At 38.6% G+C, this 19,192-nt stretch overlaps 1 protein-coding gene and 1 pseudogene across 1 annotated transcript; both read left to right on the forward strand.

Annotated features, from left to right (window-relative positions):
• Nucleotides 1-1,960: 1,960 nt before the first annotated feature.
• On the forward strand, nt 1,961-17,374 carry LOC143879396 (ferredoxin thioredoxin reductase catalytic beta chain family protein). Its single transcript, XM_077381770.1, has 6 exons — nt 1,961-2,212; nt 5,098-5,210; nt 9,702-9,751; nt 9,866-9,937; nt 10,191-10,251; nt 17,149-17,374. The coding sequence occupies exons 1-6, from the start codon at nt 2,125-2,127 to the stop codon at nt 17,191-17,193; spliced, it is 429 nt and encodes a 142-aa protein (XP_077237885.1). The 5' UTR covers nt 1,961-2,124; the 3' UTR covers nt 17,194-17,374.
• LOC143879397 (uncharacterized) lies at nt 3,391-5,071 on the forward strand (annotated as a pseudogene).
• Nucleotides 17,375-19,192: the final 1,818 nt, after the last annotated feature.

A 19,192-nucleotide genomic window follows, 5' to 3' on the forward strand; every position in this document is an offset into this window, starting at 1 on the left:
CACCTAGATATATTAGGCATGTGGATTAGAAGAGGCAACCAAAAGAGATTAGGAAAGCAGATTTGATTAGGATTATTTTCTTCTATACTTATCTTGATCTCACTTCTATATTTATCATTTGAGTGTTCTATAAAAACACTCCTTGTGTTTTATGTAAATTATCCAAGATTAGTGAAAATCTCCAAAATTCTTCAGAGATCTCGTAAAATGGGTGGGAACGGGCTTCCCCGGGTCGCGCTTGCAGTAGAAGCTATTTACATAATGGTTGCTGTAGGGAATTTAAATTATTTAACCGGGTAGAATTCACCCCTAATAGGTGTAGAAGCTATTTCCATAATTTACCCGGGGCAGAATACACCCCTAATAAGTGTAGAAGCTATTTCCATAATGGTTGCTGTAGGGAATTTAGTCGGGTAGAATTCACCCCTAAAAGCTATTCCGATGTGGGACTATTTGCTTATGCGTGGAACCCTAACAATCTCCCCTACATGGAAGCAACGTGGACAATCTCATCCCTCCACGCGGCGGCAACATGGGAACCAGAAGATACTACACCGGGGTTTCTGAAATCTTCCCCGAGGGACATTCCCACCCTCAAAGGCAAACCGGGGTTACCACGCCCTGAGCTGTGATACCATTTGTTAGGGATTTTAACCGGGTAACTCACACATAAAAGCTAACCGTTAGAGAGAGGGTGTCCATTCCCTTATAACCTATCCCCATCCACGTCACTTATCTGATGTGGGACTATTTACTTATGTGCGAAACCCAACAGTTGCCGAAAACGCCCATAGTCACTTTGAGAGATTCTTTTTCTCCCGTTTCTGTTCCTGCCTGTTTGATACCCGGAGAATGAGAATGGGAATCACATGCGGCATACCGCACAGATGAGCCACACCAGCAAATCACAACAATTGGACGATCCTAAATGCTCCATTATTGTGGCATTTGATTAACATCACAAACCAATTACTGCGATGCACCGCTGGTTAAAAGCATAAAAGATTAAATAACGCAATCTCCAATGATTTAAGCTTTTGGAGTAATTGGTAGCTTCACATGGTATCACAGCAAAGGTCCAGAATTCAAAACTCCTTGATGGCCAACCCAAAAGAGGGAGCACATGTGCCACATGTAGGCCAACCCTAAAAACAGGGGCCACACGTGAGGGGGAGTGTTAAAGCATAAAACATTAAGGGAAATGTTATCAGCACTACCATATTTTGATGATCACACTCCTCACTTTATTAAAAAGTAAGGTATGGCCCGCACCACAGGATGATCCAAGCCATCCATTAGATGGGCCACAACCTAAATAAGTTGTGCCCCAAAAATCATTTCCACAGGTTGATCCTAACCCTCTAATCTATAGAGGATTAGGATCAACCCTCTAAGATTCAGTCCCTCTATAGATCGGAGGGTTAGGATCAACCTATGGAAATGATTTTGGGGGCACAACCTATTTAGGCTGTGGCCCATCTAATGGACGGTTTGGATCATCCGGTGGTGCGGGCCATACCTTACTTTTCTAATAAAGTGAGGAGTGCATTGGCAGTGCTGATAACATTTCCCAAGATTAAATAACACCACATATTCCTCAAATCTAAGTGCTCAGATTGACTCCAATGCGAATGGGCCCATCTCCATATTCATAAATAGTGGAATGCTAAACTCAGGGGCGCCCTTGCATAAATAAGATGAAAGGGCACTGCAAGGGCGCCTCAGTTGATTGAAAGTCACCAACTTTCAACCAATGGGGGGCGCCTTTTCTTCTGATTTATGCAAGGACGCCCTTGAGTCTAGCATTTCTCACATAAACGAGTGCTTCTACTGTGTTACTTTCTTCATGTGCGTCTGGCCATAGCATTCTTCAAATAATTGAGGGCATTATGGTAATTTCATCACTCATAAGCAGATCCATCTTTCGTTGGCGGTGTATCTTCGTCCAGATATCGCCGAAATACGAAACGGGTGGTGCTAGAAAATTTCATCAAACTATAACTCATAATCCGAAATAAAAAACAAGAAAAAAAAACAAAGAACAGAAGAAAGATAATTTCAGAGGAGAAAGAGAAAGTAGAGAGAGATTTGCGCTTTTGTTTTCTCACATTCGTTACAGTTTCGATGACTCTCCAGGCCTCCTTTTACAGTGTTGGCATTCCGAGCTTAACTCCACTCCCAAAGCGTTCCCTCCATGTAGTCCGAGCAAAAGGTATGGCCCCACATCTTTACCAATACAATAAAATCATCCATTTAAAAGGTAACCCATTTGTTATTTTGGGGTTTATTCCTATTAATTTTGTTCCAAGAAATCATTTCATTTATGGGCTTTTTTTAATCTTTTGAGATGATTTTCTCTCATTTTGGTGCATATATAGTATATTGGAAAGCAAATTAAATTGGGGTTTTTCCCCCCTTCTTGCTTCTTTCACTTCTCCCGGGTATTCTATATATGTTTATGTATCTTTTTCGTTATCGATAGAACTTTTTTGCCTGTCATGAAATGTAGAGTGAAAGGAACCCTCGATAGATTGGACTGACTGTTTCAACAGTTTAAGAGAGATTATTTAATTCAAGTTAAACTCATGATCCGAAAGGTTTCACAAGTTTTCGAATCAGTTTGATATTTATTAAAATCTAATCAATTTTAAAATAATTTAAAATAAGGTCGAATAAATTCGCAAAATTTTGAAATTTCTTGGGTGATCTCATAAAAGAGAGAATAGGTATTATTCACAAGTTGAGCAGTTTAAGGGCATAGCCTAACTCTCTATCAGTCGCGGGGCTTTTGGACTGACGAAACTCGTTAGGCTAGGCCCTAGAACCACTTTTGATCATGTTTTTTTGCCATTAAAAAAAAAACTCACTTAGGATCCTACTAATGTGCTAGCTCTGATAGCAAATGTTACGTACCTAACCAATACGCAAAAGCCCCATGACTGACAGAACACATTAGGCTTGCCCCTAAAACCACTTAGGATTGTAACATGAGAGCAATGGTAGAGGTGATTTGGAGGAAAAGGAGGGAAGTTAAAGCAGTTTACATGATGCTCTGAATTGGAAGATTCCTTGGATTGCCAATATCAATCACTAATGGTAGAGGTGATTTGGAGGAAAAGGAGAGTAGTACTTGAGCAGTTTACATGATGCTCTGAATAGAAAGATGCCTTGGAAGTGTTCTTTTTTATATAGAACTTGGTAAGCTTATCTAGAACATTATAAGGCATGGGAGATTGATCTATTGGGTTTTCCCTTAGTCTTATTTTCTTCATAGGTAGATACATACGTGCTTGATATCAAATTTTTTTTGAATGTTTGATTTCATTTAATCCTTCCAATATTAGATGATAACGTTGCTTAACATAGGGTTGCACCCCCCCCCCCCCCCCCCCCCCCCTACACACACACACACACACAACCATTTCTTCCATGGCCTCCTCAAGCTTCATCTTGAGAGGCCTCATTTGAGAGAGATGCTGCCTTGTAGTTGTGGATAATAGCTACTGTGGGTATCTAACAATCCATTATTCCTTATTTAGCTTTTTCATCAGTTTATAAGAAATAAACGTTTGCAGCCTTGAAATTCTGATTTGCAAATAATCAAATTTTTATCTGCTCATATTCTAGTTTGAGTCCAGCCTAGATACATGCAACTGTTTTTATTGACTTCCAAATCAAGGATTTCTAATATACTGGAAGAACATTGTGCTCCACATGATCACTTGGGAATTGGTTGGAAAGACTTTTTTATTCTCATTTCCCACAAGTCATAGAATCTATTCATGGGATCACATTGACAGGTCAAATGTGGTATTGTTGTAAATCAACTCGGGGCCAAATTATGTTTTGTTATGGGCTCCATTATATTTATAGCCTTAGATTCACTGTGAGCGCCACTGAGTTTAAAATCCAAGATATTTTGAGGTCCTTATTGGCTCTCTAATCACTGTTATGAAGAATTTACAAAAGGGACTTTTGTCCAGGTTTCTGCCTAATTACAAAAAACAGTCTGATTAATCTTAGCTATGGACTTTGTTGTTGCCTTTGGATTCCCAGATTTTCATTTGGAGTGATGACATCCAGGTAATTTAGAGTATTAATAGATGGGTTTTGATTTTTGGCCATATTGAAAGTCTGGCTGCTCTGCATGCTTTGTTACCATGATGAACTCTGGAGTGAGAAGACAATAAATAACATCTTCGTTCAATTTCAAGATGTGATTACATGGTGTTTATATTCAATTTTAAATTCTGTAGTGAGAAGACAATAAATAACTTCTTTGTTCAACTTCAAAATGTGATTACATGGTATTTATATTCAACCTTTACAGGCTTGGACAGTAGGACTAGGATACTCTTTATGCATAAAAGCCGAATATAGCACACAATTAAGAAACCGAATGTAAGAAAAGATACACTTTATGGCTTAGTGATAGATGTCTCCTGCGTCAAAACCCATAGCCAGCCCCATTCCAGATGTATGGTATCCGGCATTGGCACTTCTTTTGATAGCGTCCGACCTCAGCGTCACCACTCTATTCTTCATCTATGAAGCTACTTCATCCCGGCGAAACCACAGCTTACTGAAGGAGTTTACGACTGGGGCAGTGGCATCTATTTTCTTGGGTTTTGGGTCTTTATTCTTGCTCTGTGGCTTGGCCACATGTGTTTATGTTTGATTCAAGCAGAGACACAATGAAATCAATACCTACATCAGCCCGTAGTTTTCCATGAACAAGAGATAATTTTTTTTTTTCAATTTCTGACAAGAGAGCATTTTTTACTGTCTTATTTTAAATTGTGCATGTTTCTACAAATGTGGGGCCTCGTTGGGTCATTTCGGTAATCCATGCATATTAAATTATGAAACTACTTAAAGGCAAGTGGGTTTGGTTCCACCTCTTTGCAATTGCATTCACGTTGCCCCTAAAAAATCTGAAAGTGATTTCCTGGTATACACCACCAGATGATATAAAAAGTGAATGCCATTCACTTCTTTACTTTGTTATCATTTTGTAACATTTTTGTGTCACTTGTAAATCATATTCTAGTTTGGAGACATAGCTGTTAGAACATTTTGATTTCTATGTTTTTGCAGTGGAGCCTTCGGAGAAATCTGTTGAGATAATGAGAAAGTTCTCAGAGCAGTACGCTCGCCGCTCAGGAACATATTTTTGTGTTGATAAGGGAGTCACCTCTGTTGTTATCAAGGTAGACACAGTCACTAATTAGCTGTATGCTCATGTCAAAAACCACCAATTCTTCATATGACTTCTTAATAGTTTCACCTCATTGCATACAGTTTGGATACCTCATATTTCTGTGTATTTATTGCTTATGTTTTGTAGTATGTCGTATATATTCATTAGAAAACCTTTGTTTATATGTCCGTTTTAATGTTCTGGTCACTATTCCATCAGTAGTATTTTCATTTACTTACTGGGACACAACTTCATGAGTTACCAAAGCAATGATTTTATTCCCTTAGAAATTGAAATTACTGTGCATTTTTATACATGCATGTTATGTGCTTCTCCTATGGATTGCAGCTAATATTTAACATCACACGTAATATCTTGAAACAAAGATTATGACCATAAATGAAATTAGAGATTTGCTAAGGACCATTGCAGAAGACATTTCACGGTTGGGCTGTTGCATGTGAGAGCAGCTACCTCAGACGAATTAAGTGAATAAGACAAAATCTGAGCTTGTGTGGCTGCTAGGGTAAGTTGTGAGCTCAATCCATTAAATGTGTTTTCCTTAGATATTCTAGTAAAAAAAAATGCTATAAATAGTATTCTCTAGTGAAACATCTCCAAGAAGAATGCTACCATTCAAAAAAAAAAAAAAAATCTCCAAGAAGAAGTGTATATGGTTCTCCCTCCGAGTTTTCAGCCTAGGGGGGAGAACAGGAATGTATGTAGGCTGAAAAGGCAATCTATGGGCTCAAGAAATCCCCCAGAGCTTGGTTTGACAGATTTAGTTTGGGGATACATCTCATGAGATTCATAAGAAGCTATGCTGATCGCTCAATGTTTGTTAAAAGGAATGCTAAGAGCATGGCCATCCTCATGGTAAGCAATGATGCTTAAGCAAAGAAGTGAAAGAACATCTTGGAAGTTTTCATTCAAAAAAAAAGAGAGCATCTTGGAAGGGTATTTGACATCAAAGGCTTTGTGCCTCTTAGATATGTTTTGGGAATTGAAGTGCCAAGATCGAAGCATGGAATTTTTATCTCTTAGAGGAGGTATCCTGCCAAGTTGAAGGGAAAGTTTTATAAGACAGTTGTGAGGACAGCCATGCTGTACGGCTCAGAATGTTGGGCCACCAACAAGCAGCATGTGCATAAGATGAGTGTAGCAGAGATGCAAATGCTTAGATGGATGTGCGGCCACACAGGGTTAGATAGAATTAAAAATGAAGACATTCTTAAAAAGGTGGGGGTAGCACCAATTGAGGAGAAGATGAGAGAGCACTGCTTAAGATGGTTTGGGCATATCCAACGTAGGCCTTTGGATGTTCCGGTGAGAAGAGGCGACTCGTGCCAAATTGATAGTGTAAAAAGAGGTAGGGGCAGACCGAAAACAACTTGGGTAGAAACTGTGAGGAAAGACTTGATAGCTAGGAACATAACAGAGAACATAACGTTGGATAGGATAGAATGGAAGAAAATGATCCACGTAGAAGAACCCAACTAGAACCAGGATTAGAGACGGGTAGATTCCTTTTATCGTTTTCATGAATTTTTTTCTAAAGGATTCATTTAGCCGACCCCAACTAGTTTGGGACAAAGGCTTTGTTGAGTTGAGTTGAGTTGAGTTGAGTAGAGGAGGTATTAACTATAACTAAATAAATAGGAAACTTCGGTGCCAAACCGGTGGATAAATTCTATGGAACAAAATTATAAATTGTATAATCAGCATGAAATGATCCACTCTAACTCTAACTCAAGTATATAGCAAAGGTTGGAAGGTTTTAAATTTCGGTTTCAGTTATCAACGAGACGGAAACATTTCGGTTTCAGTACAAAAATTTCGGCCCAAATCTTGTATAATCACAGAAACATTTTGGTGTCATTTGTATGAAATCGCAGCCGAGATACATGTATGATTCTTCATCTGTGGTTTTTCTTTTTCTTTTTTGGAAATATCTTAAAGGAATCTTGTTGTTCTTCCCTTTTCTGCGAGTGGAGTTTATTTTTGTCAAAGTTTTTGTTGAAATATCGACATTTCAACAGAAACCTTATTTTTTTTATCTGAAAAGTAGCATGTTTCACATATTTTGACTGAAACATTAATGAAATCTTAAATTTTTGAGCGAAATTTTGGGCGAAATCTGGTACTTTTCCAAATCCAAATGGATTCCGTTTCGATAGCAACTGAAATCAAAATATTTCAGCTGAAATGAAATGTTTTGACCGAAATTTAAAACCATGTTGATAAACTGATTTACCTCACTATTACTCTTCCAGATATTGCATATGCAGTTCATGCATGCACCTCGTTCGACTCACCTTGAAGTTGTCTGTAGGTTTCTCAGCTTTCTTAAAGGATCCCTTGGGAAAGACATCATAAATGCTATCCATGGAAATATGGATGTGGAGTGGCATTCCGATGCTGACTGGACTAGTTCTGTTGTTGATTGTAGGTTTACTAGTAGATATTGCACGTTTGTTGGAGGCAACTTATTTAAAGGATCCCTTTTAAGGATACCTCACTATTACTCTTCCAGATATTGCATATGCAGTTCATGCATGCACCTCGTTCGACTAACCTTGAAGTTGTCTGTAGGACTCTCAGCTTTCTTAAAGGATCCCCTGGGAAAGACATCATAAATGCTATCCATGGAAATATGGATGTGGAGTGGTATTCTGATGCTGACTGGACTAGTTCTGTTGTTGATTGTAGGTTTACTAGTAGATATTGCACGTTTTTTGGAGGCAACTTATTTACATGGTAAAGAAAAAAGGAGGTAATTGTTTCCTAGTCAAGTGATGAGGCGAGTATAGAGCAATAACACTTGTGAGCTTATGTGGATAAAAATACTTCTTAGAGATACGAGAGTAAATTTGAATTAACAGTTTTGTGAAAATCATGCAACAATTCATATCACTACCATGCCTATAAAAAAATTTCATATCACTACCAATGTAGTCTTGTATGAAAGGACCAGACAAATAAAAGTAGACCGTCACTTCTTCAGAGAGAAAGTAGAGGAACATCTGATATATGTGCCCATGTTAGATCAGAAAATCAATTGGCAAATATTCTCACCAAGGCAGTGACACGCAGGTGGCTTCTGTATATCATCCACAAGCTGGACATGATTGACATCTGTGTTCTAGCTTTCGGGGAGTGTTGAAACTTGAAACATATTCATTTTACCATATTTTGTGTATGAAGGGTATTTTTGTCATTTTGTTCTAAACTCACTTAAGAAGAGGAAGCTGGACGAGTTGTGCAACTTCCAACCCCACGAAATACTCTTCTTCTTCTCCTCTCCATCTTCTTCCCTACTCCTCTCTTTTTAGTTCTTACTTTCCTTAGTGAATTCTCATTTATTGGAAACCAATTCTTCACTATGAGGATCCATGTAGGTGAGTAGATGATATAGTATTTTTTTTTTCAAAGAAGGAAGAAAATCTGGATTATTACAAGATATCAGTCACTATGATAAACTGCCCAGCAAATGCTATTTTTAATGATGTCATGTCTTTTATATTTCTCATTTCCCATTCACCTTATTTCAATTCATGGGATGAGGCTTTTTGTCATACTTGTTTCTAGAAAAATCAAAATTTTCATGTTGATGGAAGATAAAGTGGAATTCTTTCAAGTGTCAGTAAATTCATGAACACCAGACGTGGTCAAATGAAAAGCTTTTTTGAGAATTTATCTTTTCTTTTGTCTTACCTGCTTTGGGAGCTGTTACAAGGACTATAATCTGTGAGCCGGCATTCAAAAAATTGCTCATTGACTTCTTGGTTGAGTCAGACCATTTTGGCTTCCCTAGGTACAAGTATAGATCCAAACACCCTGGTTTAATAAATAAGCATCCTATTCAATGATCAAAAGTGCCATTTTATTATGAAATTGGTGACTCGATTGAGTAGAAGTCAGAAAATGAAATGCCAACTTCATTTTCTAGTCCGAGTTTCTGAGTGATGTCTATTTTCCTTGTTGAAACCCAGCCATAGTTCTCCACCATGCCGTTCTAGTCCTTATTCAGAGATCCTGATTAAAATGTCCTTATTCAGAGATCCTGATTAAAATGATACTTCCACATCATTTAGCTATCTTTTTTTTTGAATGCCATCATTTTGCTATCATTTAAAGAAAAAATCCACATCTAGCCTTCAAATGGCATATATTATGTCAGTTGATGTTATGGGAGTCCTATTCTGTCGGATTGTAGATGGAGATTTGCCGAAGGACGTTCCGTTCTATATGAAGGAGCATGAGAATTTTTATTTTTCTATTTTTTATACATTTGACTATAGTGTAGTCTAGCATTTATCCATATTGTTTCCATTATGATCTTTCTGGTCATTGAATTAAAGTCATACTTCTTTCCCTTTGAATTGTGTACAGATTCCTCTCTTTTTTTCTTCTATTGATTATGTAATTCAAGAATAATTTATTTCGCAAAAGAATTCTGTTCTTTTGAATAGAAAGGCAATTTACTCTGGAACTCAAACAGGGGTTGGCTGACCATAAAGATGCATTAGGAGCGCCACTATGCCCTTGTAGGTAAATAATTCCTACAGCACAACTATTTTTTCCCATTTATATCTGATAATATTGCATGAGGCTTACAATTGACTAAACTATATTTCATTAAATTTTGCTCTGATTGTGTTTCAGGCATTATGATGACAAAGCTGCGGAGGCAGGACAGGGATTTTGGAACTGTCCATGTGTTCCCATGAGGGAAAGGTATACATCTTTGTGACTTCAAATTAAAATTTCTGTATATAGCTAGTAGTTGTGCCTGCTTTGGCTAATTGATAAAGATGATTCCGTTGCTTTCTCATCATTCTGTGAAAACGTTGGTACTTTCTACTGTTTAGTACTATTGCACGAAGGAACGAAATTCCTAGGATTAAATATTTTTCTTTCGAAATCAAGAGTCCTGTTGTGATATTTTTCTGGTCCTTCACATCTTGATGTTTAAAGTTTCTCTTGGCAGGAAGGAGTGTCACTGTATGTTGTTTCTCACACCTGATAATGATTTTGCCGGGGAGGAACAGGTTTTTCCATAACCTTTTCTTTGCGCAGCATGTTGTCCTTGTTCATAAGATAATACGAAAGCACGTTGAATTAGTCCACATGCAGGCCAGATATTCCCATTTGCTTATGTTATCTGCTTCACTTATTTTGACTGCCAACCACAATCTCTCCTATGAACATTGTCTGTGAATGACATTTTCTTCTGCATTTGGTTATTGACAATTTTTTTATTTTTTTTTATTTTTTAAAACTATTATTAAAATTACTGCTAAAAATATCTTGAATATGTAGTTCCAATTACAACAGACCAAAACAAACAGATTAGAGAAGTCGGAGGAGTATCCTTCCAAACACGTTGGTGCTTATGCATGCTTGCCGTTGAAGCCAGATAATCTGCCACTGAGTTCTCCTTCTGGTTAATATGAGTAGCGGGGAAGTTGATAAGCCGGGAGCAAACTGAAATGTAGTCCTTGAGCAGTGGAATGGTCTTTCCATGACTGGTTATGTAGGTGGAAAAAGCTTTGATAACATTGCTGTAGCCCCCTTTGATATGCAGCTTTGAGCCTCTAGCTCTCAATGGTCAAGGCTTTGTTCTTCAACCTTGAGGTCGGAGGTTCAGTCCCAAGCCCCAACCTACCTACCAAAAAAAGGCAATTAAACAACCAAGATGATCACAAGTAACTCCCCAGGCTCCAGCAGGCCCAGGGTTACTTTTTGATGCTCAACATGAACATATATGCTCAGGAGGGGGATGCCATGAGACCCATTTTATTCGAGGTTGAACCCTGATACTTTCAGCTTCCTGCCATATTTTTACTTTTTAGGAGAGTTTTTTCCTCATTCATTCTTTCGATGGAAGGTATGACCAGTGAAGGTTCTAAAATTGTACGACATTTGGATTGAGTCCAGAATTTTTGAAGGTTTGAGCAGGATTGTTCAAAGAGCAGTTTGTTTCTATATTTCCAAATGTATCAAGCTAGTTTTAGCACAGGCTATCATACAGAATATGTAGCTTTCCGACTGTTGGAATAGCCTTCAGCCATACACAGAAATTTCTGCAACAGAAGTGTACCTCCGGTTGATGAGGATCCTTCGATCCGTCCAATGGGACGTATGATCAATGTTGGCCTCTTCGTCGGTTAGTCGGCCCCCCTTGCTCACTCTAGGGAAGGCGATGCGCTCAGTAGACGTATGATCAATGTTGGCCTCTTCGTCGCTTAGTCGGCCCCCCTTGCTCACTCTAGGGAAGGCGATGCGCTCAGTAAACTCGTATCAACTACTCGCCTTCTTAGCTTTGAACTTCTAACCTCCGACTCTGAATCTCCTGACTCTGGTTAACTAACTGAGTTCTTGAGCAGTACCAGTTGGCGTCCCGCCGATAGATCATTCGCCGATGGAATCACCGAATGATTTGAGGGTACCCCGATCTTGAGTGGTGGCTGGGACGTGGACATCCTTTGAACCCGTATCTACGCGGAGTGATCATTGATCGTCTGCGGTCATCATTCGCTCCAAAGGAGTTACGGCATTGCGTGATTCCACTGTATTTTTTTGCACTATTACCTCTTCTTGGGAGCGAGGCTAAAACCGAGCAAAAGATATATCCATGCAGATAAGCTAAAGCCGTCCTCCAACCAAGGGATCAATATACAGATCATAACTAAGGCTAGCCCTCCGGTAGTAGAAGGAAGCAGAGTGTATTTATAGTTGATGGAAGCAGAGTGTATTTATAGACTATTTACTGTTAAAAAAAAAAGGTGTACCAGTGTTTTTGAACTTTACATTCGATGACCAAACATTACCAGAGTGTATTTATGGTAGGACATAGAAATATGCAGTATGCTAATGTTCCTTTATGTTGATTACCACTGACACAGTTTGTAGTAATGGTTCAGTCAGCCATGGAAGAGGACCTTTAGTTGGCAGTCGGTCACAGCAAGCCTATTAAAGAAAAACTTTAATATTTGTTTGAAACATCATATTCCAAATGGACACAAGCTGTGAGGTAAGGTGGAATCTGGGTTTTGATTTGGAACCTGACTGTGATAGGGCGAGGCAATAGTAAACTCCCCATGGTTTGAACACTTTATTAATAAGGGTGTCCTGTTAAGGGGTTTATGGGAATGGAGATATCAGTTTTTAAAAACTCATGGACTCGACTTGGAACTGTTGACTCCCTTTTACCTTGGCCCTGTTGCAACGCATCCACATTCCGCGTTTTGCTCTATAGAGTCAATAAAAACTCCTTTGACTTTTCCGAGTTATGACCACATCAACCGCATTCGTGGGCGCGTCCACGCCGAGTCGACAAGGATTTTTCTTAGCCGCATTCTGCGTTACATCCGCGTTGTTAAAACACTGGGAGATATTGAGAATCATGTCCGCCCATGACGAGTTCCATCTGGACCTACTCTCTTGGGCGTTCCAGGTGCCTGTCTGAGGGTCAATATCCTTGTGGACCTGGGGGTTGGAATCTTTGATGTGGGGTCTGGAGATGGGGCCACAGGGGGATTCAGAGGGTGTGGTGCGCAGTGGTCAGTCCAGACCCTAATTGAGCAGCCGTCGTTGACTTGCCAGTGCATTCCTCTTCTGATTAGAGACTGGATATGAAAGATTGCAAGCCATGCAAAAGCATCCAGTATAGAGGGGAGTGCCTCCAAAAAAGGGGTTCCCCACAGATACTTAGCATAAATCACCTGATTACACTGGCGTAAATATTTTTTTTAACCTTGCAGACTAGTTTAGCAATAAAAGTCCGGTTCATTGAGGAAATTTTGGGATCGATTTGAATTTTCCCACAAGAAGTTTCTCTTTCGTTTTTCACATTTATTTATATTTGAATTTTCCCACAAGAAGTTTTTCTTTTGTTATTCCCATTTATTTATTGATAACCATGGGAGAGGGAAGCAGAAGAAATCATGGGGCTGCCTGATAGAACTGATTGAATCAGGGTTAGCCTTCCTGCTTTTGGGAGTTTTTCACTGACATCCTTGGAGACGAGTTTCTATCCTCTCCAACAGAACATTAAACTGATTTTGTCTTTAGGTATTTGGTTACAGTGGGGAGGCCTAGGTAGGAGGTAGGGGTACCAGTGTTTACACCAAGACTCCATCAAGTCGTTTGTTTGTTTCTATGAGGAATATCATCCGGAAAAAGAAGAGATGATTTTGCAGGGTTTACCCGAAGACCTGATTCAAATGCAAAGATGTCAAGAATATGCGTTATAGTTCTATCGTTTCGAAGGGACTCGTGTGACTGATTTGTGGGGCAGAGGGAGTGGTCTGTTATTGCTTTTATGAATGTTTGCTGAAAGAGACTTGGCACAAAGTATAAAAATATACGAGGAGAGTGTCTCCTTGTCGAATTCCTTTATTTGGTTTAAAATAGGGAGACGGGCTACCATTGACAATGATTGAGAAAGTAGGAAAGGTAATGCGGTTTATCTGGAAAATTTTCCATCTTAGATTACCACCAATCTTTGAAAGTGTATGACGTATAAAAGACGGTATCAAATGCTTTAGAAATATCCACCTTCAGGTACAAAGCTTCTTTCCCCAGACTTCATATGCTAAAATAAAGTGAAGAGTTCATGGGCAGTAAGAATGTGTTCTTGAATGTGCTGACCTGGAACGAAGGCTTAGGGAGATAAGCTTGCCTAGGAAATGTTTGTGTCTATGAGCTAAGGGTTTTGCAAGAATCTGGATAGAGACATTACACATTAATTTGATGGAATTTTTCCACTAAGGTGGCACATTCTTCTTTGGGTATCAAAGCAATAGATGTTGGGTTCATCTCAGTTACGAAATGTTCATATTCTGCTTTTATCATTGAGCAAATGGAGGGACCAATCAACGTCCAATTGGACCTATATAGAAGGCAGCATTGAACCCATACGGGCCCTGGGCCTTTATAGGATCAATCGATAGAAGGGTTTGCCAAATTTCATCGTTCTTAAAAGGGAACAGCAAGATTTTGTTTTTTTCAAAGGTTGAAGAAAGGTTTATAATTGAGGGAAAACCTGTGGGAGGAGAGCAAATTTTATAATGGTTTTTGAAGTATGAAAAAAATAGTTTGTTCAAAGACATTGTTTGATTGTTTGTAGGGGTGTTCATTATTCAGTTATAACCGAATAACAGAACCGAACCGAATTGGTTTGGTCGGTTCGGTTCGGTTTTTTTCCCTTTCTGTTCAGTTTCGGTTATTTTTTTTTTTGGAAATTCGGACCTATATAGAAGGCAGCATTGAACCCATACGGGCCCTGAGCCTTTATAGGATCAATCGATAGAAGGGTTTGCCAAATTTCATCGTTCTTAAAAGGGAACAGCAAGATTTTGTTTTTTCCAAAGGTTGAAGAAAGGTTTATAATTGAGGGAAAACCTGTGGGAGGAGAGCAAATTTTATAATGGTTTTTGAAGTATGAAAAAAATAGTTTGTTCAAAGACATTGTTTGATTGTTTGTAGGGGTGTTCATTATTCAGTTATAACCGAACCGAACCGAACCGAATTGGTTTGGTCGGTTCGGTTCGGTTCGGTTTTTTTCCTTTTCTGTTCAGTTTCGGTAAATTTTTTTTTTTGGAAATTCGGTTAATCGTTTTCGGTTTCGGTTATCTCAAAAAAAAATTTGGTTAACCGAATAACCGAAATTATGATAAAAACCATTATTTTTTCAAAAAAAAGTGCTATATGGGCACTCCGTAGGATGGTCAAAACCGTCCATTTGATTGATCACAACTTAATTAGGTTGTGCTCAAAAAATCATTTCGATAGGATGATCCTAGCCCTCTGATCCAAACCGAGATTTTGCTTTTTCCCTCTTTTTCTCCCACTATTCGGTTATAACCGAATAACCGAATTTTTAATCGGTTCGGTTTTTAGAAATTTCGGTTCGGTTTCGTTATCGAAATTTGATAACCGAAATTATTTCGGTTATCAAATTTCGGTCTATTCGGTTCGGTTATAACCGAACGAACACCCCTAATTGTTTGCCTCGAATGACAATGGTATGAAAAAAATTGAGTGTTTTTTACTCCCTCCTAAATCGAATTTGTGAGCGCTTTTTACCTCTCTTTTTTCGCAATTTTTATTTGAGAGAAGTGCACACTCTAGGGGGAGCCGGAATACTTCTAACTTTGGACAAATGAGAGGGAGAAGGATGCGAGCTGGAAGCAATATGGATATAGAAGGATTTTATGTTGAACATGCCAGATGTGGCCCAGATCCAGAGCTTTTTGTCTTTGCCAACCTTGCCAATGTAGATGGAATCAATCATGTGGATAAATTTGGTATTTCTGTCAACCTCCGTGTCTAAGAAATTTCTCATGAATTGAATCTTCTAAAAGATCTTGCCCTCCACCCTCTCAAAACAATCTTGGAACAAGGCTTCCTTATCAAAGGCCACAGCAAGAAGACCATGAAATACATACGTAAGAGTAGCCCTTGCACACCATTTGTCCAACAAAAAATGGACCCTGTCTCCATTATAAACTCTAAATCGAGTACCTTCAAGGAACTTTTGCTTATGCCTATATGTCTCTCCACAAGGTCAATCCAATTCCCAGGGCAAACCACATACTTTCAATTACTTTAGTCCAAAGCTGATTTTCGTCCTCTCCAATCCTCCACAACCACTTACCAAGCAGAGATTTATTGACAAGTCTTAAGATAGATGATAGATGGGAATTTTAGCAAGCACAACTTTGACTAGAATGACTCATCCCCCTAAGGACACCAAATTCCGCTTCCTTGTAGATAGCAAACACAGATTTGACGGTGATTCGAGTTTTTTTACCTTTTAAGTGTGACAGAAATAGCTATTCAATCTTTTGAGGGGTAGTAGCTAGAGATCCATCCTGTCTTTTAACAATGAAACTGTTTGATTGTGTGTATCAAATGACAGCGGTATGAAAAAAATCGAGTGTTTTTTACTCCCTCCTGAATCCAATTTGTGAGAACTTTTTGCTTCCAATATTCTTGCTACCGAAGAAAGCTATGGATAGTAGATAGAAGGCGAGATTCTTCTTGGTTGGAGATGGGTATTTTGAATGTCGAGGACGGGTTTATTCTGAATGATGAGAACGTGAGCTTGGGTTCGAGGGCTGTTTGATTTAAGATCACCAAGTGTAGAGTTTGCATGCAAGTGTGGATTGAGTGCAGGTGTGTAATTATCATCTGTGCGTACAAAATCAAAAGACGGCGATGCAGGCTTCCATAAATGTAATCCACTGCCCAATTTTCCGTGCACTGGTAGAGGTGCGATTGAGCATCTCGGAAAAGGATAAAAAATTCCAACCATATATAATTCATACTCCATGGGATCGGATCTGTCACATCGCTCTCTCTCTTCTTCCCTACCTTAATGCAGATCGAATCTAGTTAATATTGTGAATTTCAAAACCTTGACATATTTTGAATAGAACAAGTGTCTTAATTTCATTCTCTATTTATTGTTTATTTTTCTTAAACTGTTTCTGAAACAATCAAATGCTTTCTTGAGAGGTGAAGCAAAGCACTCTCAGTTATGAAACTAGGACGCAGGATTTATTTAGATCATTTTATCTTTTCTGTGTTTTGTAATTTACTAACTAGCAGAAATTGGTGTGTTGGTCTTTTAAAATAGGAAACTGATTTGGGGATGCCAGGCCGGGACGGCGTTTGCCATGTGGATCTCTTTAAAACTTGGTTTCTCCTTTTGTTTTCTTTTTCCTTTTAGTGGTGTGGGGAGGAGGATTTAGTCAAAATTATTGAACTGCTTGAACCAATATACTTAGTCCTTTGTTTTTTCTTAAAAAACATTAACTATCATACTTAGTCAAAGTTATCAGTGTTTGCTAAATTACCTTGGAAATTTAAAAGTCGGTAGTTTTTTTATTTAGCTTATAATCTCATCTCACATAAACACTGTCTCCTTTGTGATGCAGACCATCTCATTGGAAGAAATCAAGGAAGCAACATCTAATCTCTGACCATCATATTGTATTAAATCCCTCCTGTAATCACATAGACTTGTATGTATACTTTGTATTTTAGCAAAAAATTGTGAAGATAACCTTGTCTTTTTTATATATCTGAAAGAAATTGATGTGAAGCAAATCACTGTCTCCACAGTTCTTTAATAAAATTTTCATTAAAGAACCTTGAAAATAACATTTGCTATTTTTGTGTTTCTTGCTATGACAAACTTTCACTGTACATATTTTTGTGTTTCTTGCTATGACAAACTTTCACTGTACAATTTCCAGGCCAAACATGCTCTGACTGTCAATGTGCAATTAGATGTCTCATTTTTATATTTGCCTTGAATCCTATCCTGTGTGTTCTCTCCTATGGCTCCCTATGATTACAATATGGGACCCAAAGGGCCGACGTGTAGCCGCTAGGCAGGAGATCAAGGGACAGTGCCCCCAAAATGTAGAATGAGTGTTTTTTGGGAAACTGACATAGTTTTCAGAAAGTCATTTTGCAGATTTTGTCTTATTCATTTAATTCCTCTCTTATTCATTGAATTTGTCTGAGGTGGTTGTTCTCTCGTGCAAAAGTCACCCACAAATTGGCTTTTCCTGCATAATTGCCTAGCAAATACCTAGTTTTTGTAAATATTAAAAAAAACACCTAGTTTTTGTGCTTCACTGAATTTTTTGTATTTAAGGCAAGGTTTAAAATTTCGGTTTCAGTACAGGTTTCGGATCGTGAAATTTTGAAATTTCGGTCGAAATCCGGTACAAAACCCGAAACCAATCTTTTATTTAGTATTAAATTTTGGACGAAATTACCGAAATTTTGGCCGAAATTTCAGTAATTTCAGTCAAAATCTCGATGAAATATTAAATTAATATTAAAAAAAACAAATTTTTTGGGTCAAATTTCGAAAAAAACGAAATTTCGGTCAGCCTACACCGTAAACGAGTGTTGCTAAACATCATAGATGAAAACTCAAAATACAATGGAGAAATCAAATAGTCACCATTATAATGCCAACCCCGCCATTTCAAAATAAATTTTCTGTGTACAGTGTTGATGGATGTTGGATCAATGTTCGTTGTACTGGTGTGGATAGACCTGGCAAACGGGTGGGTCGGGTCGGGTCGACCCGCGGGTCATGCAGGTGCGGGTCACGTGGGTTGCGGGTCAAAATGACCCACTGGTTGACCCGACCCAGTGCGGGTGGGTCGGGTCAACCAGTGGGTCACCTGCAATTTTTTCCAAAACAGTGTTTTTATTGGGCGGTGATAAATTCACCCCCCTTCTATGTCAATTTTACCCCCTAATGGAATCATCCTATTCTAATTATTTTATTGGCCACAACCTATTTACATTATAGCCTATCAAATGCACGGTTTGGATCATCCTATTGTGCGGGTTGTACCGTCCAATCGTCCCAATCGTCCATTTTTCCACTCCCTTAAACAAAACCCCAAATTTCATAAGAAAAATGTGGTTAGCCATATGCAGAACCCCCCCCCCCCCCCAAAACAACAAATTTCAGAAAAATGAAAGACAAGAAACCAAACCCCCATGGATTCCAGCAAAATAAAGTTAGGGTTTTTCTCAGAGGCAACAAAATAAGGAAACAAATCTCCTATTTTTCAATACGATCGGATCTTGATGCCGACAAAAGAAGTCCTCCTTTGATAGAACTTTAATCTCCTTTAATCTCTCAATCTCCCTCAAATTTCAGCTCTCAAACCCCGCTTCTCTGACTTTTCCTACAGATCTAGTAGCCCCTCTCATCTCTCTCTCATTTTTCTTTACAAATCTCTCAATTTCTCTCGGCTAACGAAAGATCAGGAAATAAAAATATAGGAGGGTATATGGAGGTTAGAGATTAATAGATCTAGAGCTTGGAGGCTCAGATCTAGGGTTTGAAAGGTAAAAATAATGAAAAGATGATTGTGAGATCCATAAGTGTATTTCTGAAAAGAAATCAAAGAAGAGGAATAATGGCTAAGAAAGATAACCGGAAAT

The sequence above is a fragment of the Tasmannia lanceolata genome, unplaced genomic scaffold (assembly GCF_043159265.1).
Source record: "Tasmannia lanceolata isolate RefF3 unplaced genomic scaffold, GAP_Taslan_0.1 ptg000006l, whole genome shotgun sequence".
NCBI classification, from domain to species: Eukaryota; Viridiplantae; Streptophyta; class Magnoliopsida; order Canellales; family Winteraceae; genus Tasmannia; species Tasmannia lanceolata.